The sequence below is a fragment of the Chanos chanos genome, chromosome 8 (genome assembly GCF_902362185.1).
Source record: "Chanos chanos chromosome 8, fChaCha1.1, whole genome shotgun sequence".
NCBI lineage: Eukaryota > Metazoa > Chordata > Actinopteri > Gonorynchiformes > Chanidae > Chanos > Chanos chanos.
In genome coordinates, this window is record NC_044502.1 from 44,748,755 (window position 1) to 44,769,330 (window position 20,576).

Consider the following 20,576-nt stretch of genomic DNA (forward strand, 5'->3'; position numbering starts at 1 on the left):
GAGTGTGAATGTTTCATGAGACAAGCACTGCTGTTGTTGTTGCTGTTGAAATAGCCAGTCAGCGCCGGTGCCAATCAGGGGAGGGGAGGGAAACACAGACAGAGACAGAGAGAGAGGGATGCATGGGTGGAGAGAGAGAAAGAGACAGGAAGGGAGAGAGAGAGAGAGAGAGAGAGAGAGAGAGAGAGCAGTGGTCCGTGCCTGAGTGCGTAGTACCCTTATGAGGGGAAGTCTGCTGAGACTGAACAACTCTCAGAAGTTCCCTTTTGCTCTCTTTCCACTTGTTCCATTCTTTCTCTCTGTCTCTCTCTCTCTCTCTCTCTCTGTCTCTCTCTCTCCCTCTCTGTCTGTCTCTCTCTCTGTTGCTCTGTCTCTGTCTCTCTCTCTCTGTCTCTGGCTTTATGTTTTTGTCTGTTTCTCTCTGTCCTTTTTTTTTTTCTTTCTCTTTCTCTCATTTCTGACTTTCTCTTTCTGTCTCCCTTGTGCTCTTTCTTTTTGTATTTCTTCCATAATTATTTTCTTCTCTACTCTCTCTCTCTCTCTCTCTCTCTCTCTCACTCTCTCTCGCTCTCTCACTCTCTCTCTCTCTCTCTCTCTCTCTCTCTCTCTCTCTCTCTCTCTCCACACATGTGTGTGTGAGTAATATGCACCACAGTTATGGAGGCTGTGCTAACAGCTAGTCACAGAAGACTAGTCCAAAGCACTGTCAGGTTTTCACTATAACACAAAGACCTGCTGGTCCTGCAGACAAACATCAATCCAGCCAACAGGTGATCGTTTACAAACCTGCAGGCTCACCTGAGACAACCAGCATGATTACACACACACACACACACAAACACACACACACACACACACACATACACACACGCAATCTCGCACACACGTGTAGAGGGGATGTGGTTTAGTGCATGTAGGGGAGATGTGGTTTAGTGCATGCAGAGGGGATGTGATTTAGTGCATGTAGAGGGGATGTGGTTTTCTGTGCATGTAGAGGAGATGTGGTTTAGTGCATGTAGAGGAGATGTGGTTTAGTGCATGTAGAGGGGGTGTGGTTTAGTGCATGTAGAGGGGATGTGGTTTAGTGCATGTAGAGGGGATGTGGTTTTCTGTGCATGTAGAGGGGATGTGGTTTAGTGCATGTAGAGGGGATGTGGTTTTCTGTGCATGTAGAGGGGATGTGGTTTAGTGCATGCAGAGGGGATGTGGTTTAGTGCATGCAGAGGGGATGTGGTTTAGTGCATGTAGAGGGGGTGTGGTTTAGTGCATGTAGAGGGGATGTGGTTTAGTGCATGTAGAGGGGATGTGGTTTAGTGCATGTAGAGGGGGTGTGGTTTAGTGCATGTAGAGGGGATGTGGTTTTCTGTGCATGTAGAGGGGATGTGATTTAGTGCATGTAGAGGGGATGTGGTTTTCTGTGCATGTAGAGGGGATGTGGTTTAGTGCATGTAGAGGGGATGTGGTTTAGTGCATGCAGAGGGGATGTGGTTTAGTGCATGTAGAGGGGGTGTGGTTTAGTGCATGTAGAGGGGATGTGGTTTAGTGCATGTAGAGGGGGTGTGGTTTAGTGCATGTAGAGGGGATGTGATTTAGTGCATGTAGAGGGGGTGTGGTTTAGTGCATGTAGAGGGGATGTGATTTAGTGCATGTAGAGGGGATGTGGTTTAGTGCATGTAGAGGGGATGTGATTTAGTGCATGTAGAGGGGATGTGATTTAGTGCATGTAGAGGGGATGTGATTTAGTGCATGTAGAGGGGGTGTGATTTAGTGCATGTAGAGGGGATGTGATTTAGTGCATGTAGAGGGGGTGTGATTTAGTGCATGTAGAGGGGATGTGATTTAGTGCATGTAGAGGGGATGTGATTTAGTGCATGTAGAGGGGGTGTGATTTAGTGCATGTAGAGGGGATGTGATTTAGTGCATGTAGAGGGGATGTGATTTAGTGCATGTAGAGGGGGTGTGATTTAGTGCATGTAGAGGGGATGTGGTTTAGTGCATGCAGAGGGGATGTGGTTTAGTGCATGTAGAGGGGATGTGATTTAGTGCATGTAGAGGGGGTGTGGTTTAGTGCATGTAGAGGGGATGTGGTTTTCTGTGCATGTAGAGGGGATGTGGTTTAGTGCATGTAGAGGGGATGTGGTTTAGTGCATGTAGAGGGGATGTGATTTAGTGCATGCAGAGGGGATGTGATTTAGTGCATGCAGAGGGGATGTGGTGTCTCTGTGCTGTCTCTGTTCTTATCCCACAGACTTTACTAAGTACAACAGCTCCTCTATCTTTCATCATAGTCATAATCACTCATATACATATACATATACATGTACATACACGCACACACACACACACGCACACACACACACAAAACATACATATACAAACACTGGCACAGAAGCACAGATTCGTTCAGAAGTCTGATGTTTGATTAATTATCCTGCTTATAATGCAAATGGATCTGGTCTTCGTGGGATGTGGGACTTTTTGGTTTTCCATTCCACATAAAGTTCTGGTCAGTTCTGTCAGTCTGTGGGGTTCTCATTGCTCTGTCTGACAGCAAACAGTGACTGTGGCCGTCACGTAAACCTCCAAAACACACACAAAAAGAACCTTGAGACGTGTTCCAGAAGATTAGGAATTCATGCTCACTTGTTTTTGTTTCTACCACTTCAGCCCGAAATGCTAATCCTCTCTGTGAACTTACACATATTAAAAAAAAAAAAAAGAAAAAGAAAGGAAAAGAAGAGAAAAGAAGAGCAGACCAGAGCTCTTTATTTATTTACCCAGTCGTTTGAAAACAGCAGAGACACAAAGTCAGCATCTCATTCTCATGGGCTCAGTCCCACAGCGGAATTTCACGGAAACTCCTGGGAAATTCCAAACGTCCATGTCTTTTCTCTCCCTCACTCTCTCTCTCTCTCTCTCTCTCTCTCTTTTTTCTCTCTCTCCCTCACTCTCTCTCTCTCTCTTTTTTTCTCTCTCTCCCTCCCTCTTTCGGACTAAAACTCCTACACATCATTGTTTGCTGTTGGGCTGGCATGAGAAATGTGCTTTGGTGACCGTGTGTGGGACAGGACAGTAGACCATGTTTTTATTCACTCTGGGTTTAAGAAACGGTCGGTGCGATTTAACTGCGGACAGAGCGACCGGTCGGTTTAGCTGATAAAACCGGAAGGCTTGAAAGGTTAGCTCTGGTCCGACCCCTCCGAGAGTTGAGCCTTTGACACATTCATTACCAAAATCTCACAACATACACACTGTACAACTGAGTTCAGACTTCAGACTTCGCAGCACCGCAAAACACACTAAGAATAACCTAAAAACAACTGTATTTTGCTGTAAAGAATGACTAAAAAGCATTAACATCAAAAAAGGTCTTTGTATTGTCCAGCTGCTGAAAGCTCTTAGCCTGTGCTAGCATCACGGTGCTGAGTGAACGGCTGAGCTCCTGTCCTATAAATAACTCCACACAGAGAGGCTGGACTGACATCCTCTCTGTCCAATCAGATTATACTACCCATCAGACAGAGCAGTCCTCACTCACAACCAGGCACCGCCCCACACATTACAGCTCTCAGCACTGACACACACGCACACATATACGGACACACAGAGATACACACACACCCACACACACACAGGCACACAAACTCAAAGATACATGCACACAAACACACATAGACATATACGTTTACATAGACGCGTACACACACACACACACACACACACACAGAACATTTCAATTTCACAAGTAGTTTGAGTGAAAATGGGTTTGGAGAGAAAAGCCCTCTTCTGGGAGAGTAAGTGGAGCTGACGCGTCTCTGACACTACAGTTCCACACACACTCAGCCGCCCCACTCACACAGGGAAATCAACCCCCCCCCCCCCAAAAAAAGAAAACCCACTGTGTGAATCCCTACACAGCAGAACAAGTGTTAAGAGGGGACTGAAGCTATTACAGACTGGGTCAAATGATCACATTAACTATACAGAGATGTGATCATAAAATACAGTAAAGTTACAGCCCAACAGACTGTATTAGAGACAAGAGTGTGTACATAAATCATACACACACACACACAAACACGCACACACATATGAGTATACACATACATATATATATATATGTGTGTGTGTGTGTGTGTGTGTGTGTTGTCATTATTCTAATTATCATTATTATTGGTCCTGACTGATAGAGGCCATATATTCTTAGTGAAGAATGGATCATTTTCCTCTTGAAAAGGTTTCAATTTCTAATTTCTCATCCTGCCATGGGTTGGCAAGTTCCAGTGACTGGGAGCAACGGAGTATGAAGATTCAGCATTGCCTGGACAGACACGGCGTTAAAACGTGATAAAGGGATGATTCTCTCCACGCATGTAACCATCCGTCGAGCAAGTTTGGCCAGTGAGTAAACCACTGCTCCCAGTGAGTGAACCACTGCTCCCACTTGGTTATTAGCACCATCCCCCCACCTCCAACCACCACCCCCACCCCATCCCTGTCACTGTAGTGAAGTCCAGTTCACACATCCAGCATTTCACCCAATTGAAGCACCGTTCGACCTCTTCAACCTTCAACTTTGATCCTGCCTAAGTGCACAGAATACAGTCTTAAACTGGGTTGCTTTCAAACCTTTCATAAATTCCCAGCTTTACAGAAATCTATTTCCATTATACCAATCTCCTAGCTTTTCCATTTGCTGCTACAGAGCACACCTAACAGTCCAAAGAGGTATTACTATTATTAAAAGATAATTAAAATGATTAAAAGACAGAAATGTGCTTAACTGATTACAGGCAGAACCGTTTCCCACTGTTGTGGTTATGAGAAGACCCTCCCTCCTGTCTCAGGCTACTCCAGGTCATGTCATATTGGTGAAACGGTTTGTTTTGCATGGATGGAGCAGGTATTTCCTTATGTAAAATGTTTCACATCGACATTCTGTCATACTGATGTAACGTCATATTGACGTTACGTCATATAGACATTAATAAAATTGACATGCTGAACATTACAGCTGAAAGAAGCATTCATGAACCAGCTCCTCTTCAGGGGAGAAGATGAAAAGAAAATGAATGAAAGAAACAGAGGAAGAGAAAAAAGGAGCGGTAGAAACCAGGCCAAATGAAGGCGGTTGCCTGGGAGAGATCATTTGGCGAAACTTTGTCATTTGTTGAAGCATTGAAAGCCCACGCAGCGGATATGGGACGAACAGAGGAGGTATGAGCGACTTACCAAAACCCGATTCTCCACCTTGTCCCCTTTGATCTCCAGTTTAACTTTCCTCTTCACCGCCAGTTTGATCTTCCTCCCCACAGCATCCTTTACGCTCTCTGAGGAACAGCACAGAAGGAGAGTTCTTATCAAACACCCGACCCAGGAAGCCATCGACAGACAGACAGACCGACCGACCGACTGACCGCCAGCCAGCCAGCGAGACAGACAGACAGACAGACAGACAGACAGACAGATCAATCGATCAATCGATAGTATCTGATACAACATTATTAACCCACTTCACACAGAGACCTTTCATAAAGTCGTACAGAAAACTGTTAAAGAGTCGTGCTTGTCACCCAGCTTCAGTTCTTTGGGCCTCTTTCGTCAGTGTGCAGGTGAAAAGGTCGCGTGAGGTTCCGTATCCTGTCTAATTCTCGTTGTAGAGGCTTGGCTTTGTAAGAGACTCTTCAGTATTAAGGGTTTTTTTTTATCATGTGTAGTGTCTCCCATCTCTAGCTGTCATGCTATCTGACAGTGAAGCACTTCTGCGTTCAGTCACACACTGCACACCAGTACTGAACACTGCGCACCAGTACTGCACACTGCACTCCAGTACTGCACTGGGGGGAAACTGAAGGAATGTTTTCACATGAGATGTTTGTCACTGTATGAGAATGAGGTTAGTTAGTTCTGTCTGTCACCCACCTTCATCTCCATTCAACATCTACATACGTCTGAATATGAATTAACTCAAAGATCAGTGCAGAGCCTTATGCTCTCTCTCTCTCACACACACACACACACACACACACAGAGAGAGAGACAGAGAGAGATGACAGAGACATAGAGGGAGAGAACAAGAATGGATTATTAAACTCATAATTTTTAAGACAGAATGTTAACGACTTCTGTTCCTTCTCTCTCTGTCTCTGACTGAACATTGGTTTTCAGCAGCAGAGCTCGGGCTGCGTGCAGAACTCCTCGTCCGTATTTAGAGGCAGTTCCGCTGTTCAGATCGATTCTTCACACTCTCTCTGAGTTCCATCCGCCACTGACTGGCTTATGGGAGAAGTGGGTCACATCTCCTGTCTTGCTGTTACAGCCCTAATTTTGGAAATCTTCTTGGTGTATGTGTGTGTATGAGTGGGTGAGAGGGAGAGAGAGAGAGTCTATTTGTGTGTGTGTGTGTGTGTGTGTGTATGTTGGTGGGGGGCAGTGGCGGGGGGGGGGGGGGGGGGGGTGTTATAAGAATGTGGAAACTGCCAGCTGGGGTCCCCAGGACTCTTTTGGAGACTCTGAACAACGTTTGACAAATCTTGATTGACAACGGCAGACTACATTACAGACCAGACGAGGGTGTTTGGCCACAAGAACTGAAAGGAAAAAAAAAGGCCAATGCTAAATTATGTCGTTTTTTTTTTTTTTTTTTTACTCTCATAGCTTGTGACACGCTTCTGTTCTGACAGACAAAGACAAAGTTGTTGTGGTGGTTAGCTCTCTTGCTTTAGTCCAGTGTGTTTCTCTCTTGTTGACCACACACACACACACACACACACACACACACACACACAGAGTCCAGGTGACAACCATGGCTGCATCCTCAGAACTAGAGAAGAACAATAGTCGTCTTTACTCAGCGTACGCACTCAGCTCCTCGTATTTGACCAGACAAACAATGAAGCCACTTTCTCTTCCCTGTCAGACAGAGGACGCAGTTCTGCTAATTGCTCATTGTTTAATCACAAGAGCTTTGTACTACAGACGGGCTCCTTATTCAACTGCAATCCCATAACATTTAAGCTTTTCCGTTTTCTCTTTCCTTTAAGGGCGTCCGTACGGACTCTCTAACACAGGCCGCGAGCAGAGAGCGCGTTCCCGAAAAACACCCTTCGCCAGACAGTGTCAGTTACCGACTGTGCAGACCGAAACAGAGCGGAGGTCTAGATTAAGACAAGCCCACGACACCAAAGCCAAACTGCTGGAGAAGTCCTATCTCGTCTCTTCCAAAGACGACCACACGAGAGGATTTTTTTGGTCTGGCAGAATGGCTACTGGTCATTCAGTGAAAAAGACCTAAACAGTACCAGAAGCTGTACTAGATTTTTGGAAAATCCTATTTGTTTATCAGAAAAACAATGTTTTACTTGCATGGGACAGGGAAACACCATAGCTCCACCAAACGGTTGTTCGTTTGAGGCAATGGGTCTCTCAGGCCTCTTGTGATGTTGCCGTACGGGGGGGGGATCTATCTTTTCAAATCGTCATTTCATCATTTCATTTTCAAATCATCGCTTCTCATTTTAGTGACACATGTCAAATTCTGTATTTCCCTGCTGATAAAGGGGTTCTGTGGTTTTCACTGGTTTTCACCTGAGGCTGTATTTTGTGTGTGTGTGTGTGTGTGAGTGTGTGTGTGAGAGAGAGAGAGAGAGAGAGAGAGTGAGTATGTGTGTGTGTGTGTGTGTGTGTGTGTGTGTAAGAGAGAGAGAGAGAGAGAGAGCATGTTTCAAAATCAGAGCCTTCCCAAAGGATCATGGGAGAGACTTCTGACAACAGCTGCTCCATACTGTCTCAACAGGCTCATCATGTGTGTGTCTGTGTGTGTGTGTGTGTGTGTCTGTGTGTGTGTGTGTGTATGAGTGTGTGTGCGTGTGTGTGTCTGTGTGTGTGTGTGTGTGTGTGTGTGTGTGTGTATGAGTGTGTGTGTGCGTGAGCTGATCTCTTATTACTATATTGATGATGATGCTGCACACACGGAGCTTGTGTGTGATGTTCTATCAGACCCAGATGAGACTACATCAGAGAACAGACCAGCACAACAGAGAACCCACTCTCTGAAACAGTGATCAGGTACACTGCAGGGAACTATAATAGGTCCCACCTTTCCCATCTGCAGTCACCACCGATAGCTACTCATGAATTCATGACCTAGATGTTTTAATTGGTTAAACAAGGTAAAAATAAATAAATAAATAAATAAATTGAGTATATGTGCCAGGAGTGTGTGTGTGTGTGTGTGTGTGTGTGAGTGGGAACAAGAGAGTGAGAGAGAGAGAGAGAGAGAGAGAGAGAGAGAGGATGCTGAGGCATAATTTCTTAATGACTAAATAAGTGTGGTCTTATGTCAGTCTGTCAAGAGTCAAGAGTCTGTGCAGCCCTTAACACACACACACACACACACACACACACTCTGTGAGGTAAGAGTGCTCAGCAATCAGTAATGAGCAACTGGTCCATGATCGTCCATCTTAACCCTAATTCAACATAAACTAAATTCTGCTCAGCTACTCTCCGTTTATTTGACCTGGAAACGTTTCTCCACCCAATACTAATGCTGTCAAACTTTGAATTAAACTCCTGTACTTTATTGGCCACTATAAGAGAAACACATTCGATATGCCGTCGGTATTACGTCACAGAGTGAAAAGAAACAGTACGGAATATTTGGAAGGGGCACGTGAGTTACTGGTTTCTTCTTCACATATACCAGGTCTGTCAGCGCTACAGACAAAGTCATCAAAAAGTCCACCTGGTCCTGCCAAGAGAGTACTATAAAACGTGACTCTGAATAGCATATCAAGAAAAGCTCCCATATCTGTATCACTGATACTCTACAGTAGACTTTTATTAAACCGAGAGTCTAACACTCCCCTTTAAAGTATTACTGTAATACGCGGGCGGCCGGCCTTGATTACCATATCATATCCAGCCCCTCCGTGGGATACAATAGGGACATTTACAGACAGAGTAATTCATGCGGAATAGCGAGAATATATGGGCTAGATTTGACGCAGAAACGATACCGTTAATTCTCCGGAGGCACGGGCGTCCTCTGACTAAATCTCCAGGCAACATGGCACGTTACAGTGAAATTACAGTATACTAACATTCAACAATAGAGCGCAAAGAGCGCATGCAAGCATTTACACACACACACACAAAAAACCCACACGCGCGCGCGCCTGGAATAGCACGTCTCAGTGGGCTTTAGCGACGAAAGTGGGTTAAAACAATAATCCAGCCAAATACATTAAAGTTTATCCAACCATGCCCATCCACTCAAGCAAAACAAGTAAGTATTTTGATTTTCAAACTCATGACTGTACAATGGAAAGCCGTAGTAGACTGGTAAGAATCCTTACCTAGCAGTTCTCTAGGAACCTCAGACACCTCTTCGCTCATTTTGTTGTTTACTGTCAAAAGATTATTTCCAAACGAGTAATATTCACAGAAATATGAAGACCAGAGATTGAAACCATCAATACAAATTCATGGAATAAAACGGTAAAGTAATTCCGTGCGTGTTATCAGATATCAGGTGCAGCTCGGGACACTCCGTTACAACATACACCCATGCCCTCGCGCTGCTGTCGGTACAGTGTATCCTTGCTCGTTTCGGCGCATCTCTCATTACTTTCAACCGCCTCGTGATGAACCGGACGAAAAATAGCATACATTTAGGGAAAATCCAGGTAGAAAAAGAAGAAAAAATCTACTTATTAAAGATCGGTCCGATTGGCGTACGCTCACCTCGCGAGAATGAGCCCGCCGGAAGAATCACACACCCTCGGTAAAACCCAAGCTCTAGCGGGCTCGTGATAAAGAGCAGCGCCCCTCCTCACGCGACATCGCTGAACCGCAAATCATCGAGAGACGATTTAAAAACTATGGAGTGCACTGGGAGGGAAACCGGACAGAAAGCGACACCTGCCGGTTCATATCCGCCACACATGGAATCATCTTTTTCAAAGACGCTGCTTTGAATTTGTCGCTAGTGAAGGGTAGTAGGATAGATGACAGAGGGAATTACTGATCATGTGAAATTCACGATATGCGGTTGTTATTTTAAGCACTCATTTTATTCTTTAAGTACCTCTTGGACACATGTTCCACTCCCAGTTTAATTCACATTGCTACAGCAATATGCTCCCCAAGGGAAGGGAGCAAGTAATTAGCCTAGTGGTTCTCTGGGCCTACGGAACACACACACACACACACAGAGAGAGAGAGAATATGATTTGTATATAATCACTGTCTGTTGTAAAATACATAAAATATATACACATCTATACATGTGTGTGTGTGTGTGTGTATACATATATAGTATGTATGTGTATATACGAATGTTGAATGTTGGGTTCACTGTGATCATTTGACAAGTGAACATAACAGTTGTGTGAATGTAGAATGGATTTCAGTCGTGCAGGATTTTCACGAACTTTCACTAATTTTCACAGTTTTGTACTGCTCCTTCATCATTCCAAGGTTTACATATCTGAGCTGAGTTAGCATGAAATCTAATCTACCCTAGAAATGAAAAACTATCTATCTATCTATCTATCTATCTATCTATCTATCTATCTATCTATCTATCTGTCCATCTCTCTGTCTGTCTGTCTATTGATGTGTTGTGATCATAGTCATTTGTTTGAGGTTTTGGAGAAAGTGCTGAATTAAGGTGAGGGTGAAGCTTTGGAGTTTGAACTGGAATCAGAATTCACATCAGTCATCATAATGTAGATGTGTTCTTGAATTACAAGACATGGAATTCCATTCACTTTTATTAAACTCCCAAGCCAGCTACAAGTACTGGTTTTATCTTTGGTTAGTAAACACAAATTAATTACATTAAATGACAGACTATTAAATAAACACAATTTAAAAAATATTTAATGTACTATGTAAAAGCATACATCAAACAGAGTTAATTCACAAGATATTTTCATCCAACATTATTGAACACATATTGATGTTGTTAAAGAAATGTTTTATATTAATTATTCAATGTGCATTTTAGAAATTGCTTTCTTGATATTGTATTCAAAGATATTTTGGCATATTTTCAACTAAAACATTCAAAATATCCATAAAACCCGTAAGTCACACAGTGTTCACTCCTCATAAGGCAGTGTTGTACTGAATAGCATGTCAGTTTGGTTGAACTGTTCCCATTTCCAATGCAACTTCATTTCATGTCCTCAATCATTTTTACTATCTCTCTTCGAATTCCTCAGTTGAATTGGAACTGTGGAATTTATCCATGAATTGACCACAGTCCAGCTCTGAGTAAAACTAGTTTTTCGCTGTGTGGTTATAAAGTCTCTCGTGGTTAAAGGTCTTTCTTTCCTCTCGTTGTTTATCATACTGTTATCGTATGTTTCCCGCACTTTCTTCCTCCCACGGAGAGAAACTATGCTGAACACAATGCTTTGCGGTCAAAGACCATATGAATATCAATAGATTTGCTACAATCTGTATGAGGCTTAGACTTTGATGTACATGGGTAATTAGATACTGATCTCACTGTTTATTGTTGCGTTTTCTGAATGAACTGCCTTTCAATGCGGATGCCTGACGTTCAGAAACTGTCCTCGGCGTAGTGGCTGTTTGTGACTTAATTTGGCCACTAGATGGCAGTGAAGACTTAGTTTTCCCCCAATCCCGTGTTCTGCCTCTGAGATCTCTTTGAGAAATAAAGGTGTCTGTACACTGTTTATTTACACTTAGTCAGTCTGCTTTCTTCCAAGGCTTGATGCAAGCTTTTGCATAATATGTTTTAGGCACTCTATCTATTTTGCCCTGTGAAAGACCCCCCCCCCCCTAACCACCGCTACCACTAAGTCTTGTTTCCATGTCATCTGTGGGGACACTGTTTGGATCCTAAAAAACTGCACTGCATTGGCTTTGAACCAGTTCAACCTCTGGAAGTGAGTGGCCATATATAATTAAGAACAACCTCATCCTGCAAGACAAAGGGCCCAATAGATAAATTACTGCACCAAGACCGCATGTGATTATTGACCCAACACACACAGTGAATTCTGTCAGCTGTTTTCAAGATCCACACTGGTCAGTGCGTATTGTATTTACACCTCTTCGAAGCTTATGCTCCCCAACACTCCCTAGAGTAAATGCAAAAAAAAAATAAAAAAAAAAAATCTCAAAACAAAACAAAACAAAAACAACACCCTCCCAGAATAGGAGCTGATGGGTCTAAAATCACTGAAATGAACTCAACGAAATTCCTGGGCGAATTTTATGGCAGGAAAGTCGACAGTCGCAAATTCGCTGTGAGCGGGGTCGAATATCAGTATTATTTTTGCAGGACCCGAGTAAGTAGGTCAGCAGTGTGCCTGAAAAAGAGGTGACCAAAGTGGATATCCTGGCTATGTAACGAATATGAGGCGTGAGATATCCAAAATGGCACGACATTGCTTTCAATGGCCCAATGGCTGAAGGCTATAATACTTCAATATTCTCGCTCTCTCTGCTGGAGCGTGAGGAAATTTACTTTCATTTCTTCTATGATGGAGGTCAGGAGTGAACATGGGACTTCACTGACTCTGTTTATTTGAAACATCATTGCAACAGCGTGTTAAGGGTTGTTCTGGTTTAATATGACAAAATAGGAGTTGTCCAGATTCAATTTGAGTCACTGTCTTCATTGCGCTGCTGGTGTTTTCCTCAGTGTTCGTCTCGCGTGTTCCCAGGGTGATCTCTAGACGTTCTCACTATTGTTTCATTGTTTGCACTGCTGCTCCACTGGCAAGTGGATGCAAAAGTGTTCGTATCACGTTTACGGCAGATACGAATGTTAGTTTGTATTCGGTTTCTATTTTTGTTGTTGGAGACACAGCGTTCAGTATTGTTTTCTTGGCTAAATTTCACAGAACTCTATCAGGGTTTTTGAGACAGTGTGTCAATGTGAGTCATTATGACTGGGACAGTGGTGCAGACCCAACATGGTCTTGACAAAACATAGGTCCAGATGTTTGGCTCATCTCCTGAGGGTTGTCAGGGAAGATTTGGAACCTTCCGGTCATCGTGAAAAGGAAAAAAAAGCTACTGTCCCCTTTTTGGCGCTGTCCAACAGAATGAACTATCATGGGGTCTGAAACAGCCAAGAAACAGACTCCTCTGTCTGGTTCTATATGGGCGTTGAAGTCACAACCCCCTTAAAATGGAACTGGAACTTTGTCTAAAGATAAACCGGGACAGGACTGAGCCGTGGCAGTGCAGATTGTTTCCTTGGGAAAATCCGAATTCCAAAATAACACTTTTCTCTCTCTCTCTCTCTCTCTCTCTCTCTCTCTCTCTCTCTCCCTCTCTCTCTCTCTCTCCTGTTTTTAATTTTAACAGAACTCCCCGTTTCACAATACTCCTCTTTCAATGCACTATATAAAAAACGCAATGTAATTGTGGAGTTCCCCTTTTCTCTCTTTCTTCTTTTTCTTTTTAAATCTACTCTGCGGTTCTTAGCAGGAGATGCATAATTGGATAAAAAAGATCTTACTCTTGATAAGTCAAAAAAGGGACACTGTCCCTTTACGTTACTTTACGTCCCTGTATGGCCATGTTGCTCTCGTCGGACCCCGTAATTTCTTCAAGCCGTGCATGTCACTTCCAGTTAAAATATTAATTTGTGCTTGTGGTTTGTCTCTGTTTCTCTCTCTCTCTCTCTCTCTCTCTCTCACTCTCTCTCTCTCTCTCTCTCTCAGTAATGGTTTCTGCACTTGTCTGGCATGCTGGTAGGTGAGTAGCAGGCGAGGGTGGCTTGCCTTCAGTCTGGTAGTCGTCTCAGTTTTGGGGACAGACTAAGCTTTCCAACTCAAGCCAGACATTTACTGCAAACTCTGGTCAACGTCCCAATATAGAATGCAGACATCCAGAGGTTGTGACCTGTCTGTTTTTCCCTGCACTGTACAAGCATGGGACAAACCCAAAAAATAAAAAGAAAGAAAAAAAAGTAAAGAAAGAAAAAGGGACGACATTCATTTTTTGAAAATAGACCTTTAAGTTACACTTCTAATTTTTTTCCTTTTTCTTTTTAATTCTTCATAATACATGTTTTCTCTCTCTCTCTCCCCCCTCTCGCTCTCTCTCTCTCTCTCTCTCTCTTTCTCTTTCTTTTTTGGATTACCCTACTCTGCCATAAAGCACCAGGAAATTTCTTTGCCTGTGCTGGTGTGTGTGTGTGTGTGTGTGCGCGCGTGTGTGTGTGGCGCTATTCAAGTGTTGCTAACACTAATATGTAGTCCAAACCAATGTTCTGTGTCACTTCATATAAAAAGTATATACATGCTTCACAAACCAGTGAGGCATCACACACTTAGAGGAAGCTCCCTGTGACAATAAAACATTCATTAAATTCAATGATATGGCCACATCTCTATCGTAAAACATTTAAATAAAAAAAAAACAAAACAATTTATAATGACATGTGTCATGCATCTATTGACAAAACCCTGTAAAAGGGACAGAAAGGAGGCGAAGGCAACCTCTCTCTGTGAGTCTGTCATGGGGAGAGAGAGGGCAGGAGAATTTGGTGTTGATATGACCGATATAGAGTCAGAGTGAAAGTAAACAGTTTGTGTTTTGGGCGGATTATTCAGTGTCTGCGTTTAATAAACGTCACGGTGACAGTCAGAATTCAGAATGCAGGGAGGTGTGGCAGAAAGCATGAGCCAGCCGGATTCACTCCAAATCCACACACCAGTCAAGTCTGTCCCATAGAAACAGTCTTCGCCTCACCTCTCAGTAGATTCTCCACATATCTGACACATGTTTACTGAAGGCGTCTGACTAAATGACTGAATGAGAAACTTTGGTTTCTGAGGTGCGTCTCACTCCACACACACACACACACACACACACACACAGGCGCGTGCACACACACCCACAAACGCACACACACACACACATGCACACGAACGCACTTACAAACATGCATACACACACACACACACACACACACAGCCTTAGCACCAGTACTCAGTTAAACACTGTTTTTTTTTTAAATTTTGTTTTGGGCTTTTTGTATCTGAATATAAAGAGCAAAGGAGTAAAAAAAAAACCCCAGAAAAAAAACGAACTATTCTAGTGTTATATCCTTTTGCACAACTAGTGATCTTGCACTGTCTTAGTCATTTTGCACTGTTTTGCGCTGTTTGTACATGTTTGCACACATGCACTTTATGTAGTCTTGTCTAAGTCTGTGCATATCTCACTTAGGTCTGTGTAGTCTCATGTGGCTCTGTGTTGTTCTATGTAGCACCATGGTCCTGGAGGAAGGTTCTTTCATCTCATTGTGTACCAGCTGTATATGGTTGAAGTGACAACAAAGCCAGTCTACAGGAAGTATTTTGTATGAGTGAATCCTTTTTACAGTTATATGTCTGTGTCATGTGACATTAGAAGTCTAAAACTGTTGTCTCAGTGAACAGGATTAAACAGAAAGGGGTGTTTTATATCACAGCAGAACTGAAAGCATATTACGTTCATTACAATAAAAAGACTTTAAAAAAAAAAAAAAAAAAGCGACAAAAGCTAGACTCAGACACACATGAGCGATTCTGAATGCTGAATGGTTTGTGATCCTGGAGGCTGTTCACAGAGCTGTTGACTGGAACATGTAGTGGTAATCTGACACAACTTTCAACATTGGAGTAGATATTTCTGCTCGTACAAACTTGTCAACATAGAAATTACCAAAGACATTGCGTGAAATATTTAACATCGGTACTATCCACTGTTTTTTTTTTTCATTTGATTAACTGCCCAAACTGGATCTCCCAGGTAAACCGAGTTAAACTGGATAGCCCATGGTTCTCTCAGGTTTCCCTGAGACACGTGGATTTTTACCACAAGGATTTAAAAGCTACATCACAGGTAATAGAAAAAGTCTCAGAATTTATTTAATTAAAACCAATTTAATACATAAAAACATTGCCACCAAGGTCAAAACAATTGGGGTAAAACTGATCTAAATGCGATTAACGGTATATCTCGGTCTGGTAGAAATGTTGCATTTGGACGGATTCTCCAGTGCCCTTATTATTTTAGCCAGTTTGTCTGCGGCGTGAGGGAGATGCATGTCCAGCAGCATCTCAGGAAGTTGCTTCAGCTGAGCTGTAGTGGCGCCGTCAGCCCACCGCTTAATACGTTGAAACAGAATTTGTTTCTTCTCAGACAAGGTCAAATACCCGTAAAAGGGTTGTTTCAGACCATTCTGTAAGTGATATCGAACAAACCTCCGCATTCTGCCCACTCTTAGGTTTTCATGAGCGAAGAAGTTGGGTAAAATGTTTTTTAGTAAAACAAGTCCACCTGAGGGGAAAACAAAGGTAGTCAAACAACAAAACTAAAAGACATTTTTTTATCCTCTTCCCCAACATACACGCACCCGCGCGTCCTCGCATACTAAACAGAAACACACACACACACACACAGGGAAACGCCAGAAAGATACTATAGCTTACCTTCATTTTTAAGATCATCGCAGGACGCACAAATGTTGTCATGCCAACTAGTTCCCTTGAGGGCGACGATGAGCCCGGCAGAGGCGCAATCTGTGTGATTTACGCACGGGTCGAGAGAGAGGCTGTCTGAGTAGGTGCCGCGAGGACATCTCTCACATTCAGTGTTTTTGTGCACTGTACCTGTGTGGGATTGCACGTTGTTCAGAGTCGACAAACGCTCAACAGTATGCAGCTATTCAGAGGGGAAAATTTAATGACAGCAATAACAAATATCCATAGTTACCCTTCTCTTTTACGCCGAAACCTGTGGGACATTCTGAGTGTTTTACGCAGAAATCCGCACGCCAGTAATAACCTTCTTTGCAGTCACAGACCCTGTTACTCTTAGGTGAGCACTCCTCTTTAATAATTTGATTATCCACGCAGAATGTGCTGCAATACAGACATTTGGAGAGGTAGTTGGAATACTGGGTAAAGTGGTTCTTTGGACAGGGCGAGCAAACTGTCGGCGATGTTCTGTTGCAGTGGTAGCTCATATGAGTGCCTGGAGGACACCGGTCGCAGGTTAATGTCTCTCCCGTTTTTGGATCTTCGTGCAGGTAAGTGTCGCTCTCCATCGCCGTTCCATCTGTGCTCCACAAGATGAGCACTAACAACGATACGCGAATCTGTCGAATAAGGAGACCGTAAAATGAAGCAGGGATGCTTACTCTGAGGCAATTAATGCGACCGGACAAGAATGAAAGTAAAAATTTATTAAATCTTTTTCTTAAAAAAATTCCAAACTATTTTAGTATCGAGATATTTTTTTTAGAGCCGCGAAATTATTTCAGCTCAGTACTCACCATTTTGGTAGCTTGTTCTGTGAGATAATAAACTGGTGGCGTCACATACTTTTATTGTAATACCCCGGAAGCAGCGCACAATGACTAATTTTGACGCATTTTGGTCGTATGATCGTAGTGGTCGCGTTAATGATTCTCTCTCTCTCTCTCTCTCTCTCTCTCTCTCTCTCTCTCTCTCTCTCTGTTTTGGTTAGTTTTCACAACCACTTTCATAAATCTCCTCGAACTTCACACAATTTTATTGTCCAATCCTACTATCAGGACCGATTAAAACGAAATATAGGCCTATAGCCGACATGCTCGACGAATAAACACTAAAAACCAAATGGTAAAGTGCGCTTTCCGTTCACTATACTGGATCAGTTTGTAATGTCAGGATGCATTCGTGTTATCAGAGATGTACTGAAAGTTTGACTCAAATAATCTGCAGATTTTACGAGTTTAGAGTAAATACTGAGAGTTCTGATATCTCAGATGTAACAGTTGAAACATTCGATGTATTACAATGGCACAACGCAGTAAGGACATATATCCAGAGAGAGAGAGAGAAAAAAACCCCACAAACATGGGTTAATATTTTAACTGGAAGGGACCTCTTAATTTTGGGATTCACGTAACACTGCCATAACAGACAATGTCTTATATGATTTAGAGCGACCTCCCAAAGCAGTTACATAAAGCTGGCATGTTACAACCAACAAAGATAACACCCTTATTGCAACACTTTTCAGACACTTACAGTCCTCAGTGGTGCACACCGCATAAACTCAAATTGTCCGTATTCTTGCGACCTCTTCTCTCCAGAGTGGGTTTCGATCTGGAGCTCGGGAGGGATGTGAGCGTTTTATATGCTGACCTGTGTCTTTAATCCTATAGGTTGTGAGGTCAGAGGGCAGCCTGGATGGACAGGTCAGATAGCTCTGTATGGGAACTGATGGATGGGTGGTCTTGGGTGATATGTGTGCCTTTGCTGACTTTGGGGTTCAGCAGGGGAGTTGGGGAAGCCTGTTGGAAAAATACGGTGATCTTGCACAGCGATCAAACGTCCTGTAATCTATAGAATGAGGGTATTTAATTGACTGGAAGATTAGGATATATTTAATCAGTTTGACTTATGTTTAAACAGAAAAAAACACAGAAGGGCACAGCTGACTGCCTTCTGAGTGTGATGTATAGTGAATGACTGTATAACTGCAATGTCAGATGATGTAATGTAATGTAATACAATGTAAATGTACATGTAAATGTAAAGTCTATGTTAAATCTGCATGAGTCTGTGTTGTACTTTCCTGAGATAACAAACCAGGGACTATCTTCTGAAACACAAGTTCCCAACCGCTGGCCCTTTTAAACAGTATGTATGTATGTATTTACTGATTTATTTTGGCCCTTTTATACAGTAAGTATGTATGTATGTATTTATTTATTTTGGCCATCTTAAACAGTATGTTTGTATGTATATATTGATTTATTTCAACACAAGAGCAGCACTGAAATTCTGATCCATGTCCTGTCTCACCTTTCTTTTCCTTATTGAAATTCAACACACACACACATAGCAGGTGTTTATTACTCAGTGTAACGCATTCTGGAGATGTACAGGGCTCCTTTAATAGCTTTACTATATCCATTAACACTGTTCATTTCAGTTAGTTTACACCCAGCAACTCCTGAACTATCAGCAGAATGGCTGCTGTCTTTAAGTAGCTGACTGTGTGCATGGATTAAGCCAGTATAACCGGTCAAAAGAATTCGGTCTGTGTAATCCTCAGTTTGTATTCTTACATTTGGTTTCGTATGAAGTAATTATTTGTAAGGTGTGCATCCCCTTTAAATGACGTGTTTGCACGCGAGTAATATTATGACAGCTGTCAAAGTAAATAAACGCTAATCAGTCAGATGAAAATCGCTATTAGGAAGTGGTGTGAAGCCATAACCCGCATAAGGTTTAATAAACCGTTAGTCTGAACAAGTAGTTGAGCAAAATTACTCTTGGGAAAGAAAAGGGAAAAAAAAACACCTGTTTCCCTGTTTTCAGTCAGTTTTCAGGGCCACACTGGAACGGTTAATTATTGTACAGAGTCTGTAAATTTGTAAATAGATTGACTGAGTCATTCTCTTTCGCACATATGCACCCATACACACATGTACACACACACACACACACGTACACACGCGCGTGATCCTGTCTCGGTGCTCAGTGTGGGAGACAATTTTAACAATGAGAAAATAAAGGTCAAGCTACTTCCTAGTGTAGTTAAATATAACTGAAGACTGGAAGTGATAGCAAATGGTAGGTTCTGCAGTTTTCTCCAGCCTCACGGGGGACCTCGGTATCGGTGGCAGTGGAGAATGGAGAGTTACTTCCTCAGAATTCACTCCACCGTCAGGCCACACAGGGGAACTTAACCCGAAACAGTCTCACATGCTCAGACCAAACGGTCTGAGGTCTGACTCAAGGTGTGGAAATATTCTCTCTTGTCGGCGGTAGAGATTCAGGGCGTGATTAAGGCCGAAAGCAAGACAGTAAAAAAAAAAAAAGAGAAGTGGGAACATCTATTCATTAACATACCTGGATGGAAGGCAGACATGAAACATCAAAGTGAGTGACAGAGCTGCACCGCAAGGTGAAACATCACCTTTAACAGAGAACACATTCACACGAAAGGTCTATAAAACACTGCACTGAGTCGTTGCCAGGGTCTCCAAAGCTCTATTATTATTATATAAAAAAAAAGACACACCCAAAAGTATGAGAGACTTACATCTGTCACTTTCAGGGTCTGACAGGGAAGTACGTCTCTTATAGATCCTTTTATGTTGTCAGTGAAATAGAAGAGCCATCAAGTCAGGAGCCAAATCCACCCCCGCATCCGAAAATTTACACCCCGTGTCAAGCTGATGATGGGGGAAGCCTCTTATGCATGGATGCCTTGTACCTTGGCTGATCCCAGAGTTTCCCAGGAACAAATATTTAAAGAGCAACAAACCACCCCATGAATCAGTCACTTTGCGGGTGCAAAGCCCCATGTGTGTGTAAGCCCTCTCCATATAAAATCGCATAAATTGTGTTTGTCTGTACGTGTGTGTGCGCGCACGCGTGTGTGTGTGCGTCTGTCTATGTCTGCGACTGGGTGGAGGGGTGTTAGTCACTGGAATAACAAAACTTTGTCAAAACTTTAATGGATTCCTACATCCTAATTGTGAGGATGAACTGTGCATGTGCTGAGTCACTCACGGGTATCCACGGTAACAC

At 42.8% G+C, this 20,576-nt stretch overlaps 2 protein-coding genes across 2 annotated transcripts in view; both read right to left on the reverse strand.

Annotated features, from left to right (window-relative positions):
• Window positions 1–9,435, reverse strand: part of LOC115818566 (F-actin-uncapping protein LRRC16A-like) — a 94,058-nt gene extending 84,623 nt beyond the window's left edge. Inside the window, exons 1-2 of the mRNA XM_030781966.1 lie at window positions 9,360–9,435; window positions 5,233–5,330 (exon numbers count right to left, since the gene is read on the reverse strand). Coding sequence (XP_030637826.1) covers window positions 5,233–5,330; window positions 9,360–9,399 — 138 coding nt within the window. The 5' untranslated portion in view covers window positions 9,400–9,435. The remainder of the gene's footprint in view (window positions 1–5,232; window positions 5,331–9,359) is intronic.
• A 6,544-nt stretch (window positions 9,436–15,979) lies between these two features.
• Window positions 15,980–17,092, reverse strand: LOC115819739 (tumor necrosis factor receptor superfamily member 11B-like). The gene is made up of 3 exons (XM_030783241.1): window positions 16,759–17,092; window positions 16,476–16,655; window positions 15,980–16,323 (listed from the first exon to the last, which is right to left on the reverse strand). Exons 1-3 carry the CDS (start codon window positions 17,090–17,092, stop codon window positions 15,980–15,982), a joined length of 858 nt encoding a protein of 285 aa, XP_030639101.1.
• Window positions 17,093–20,576: the final 3,484 nt, after the last annotated feature.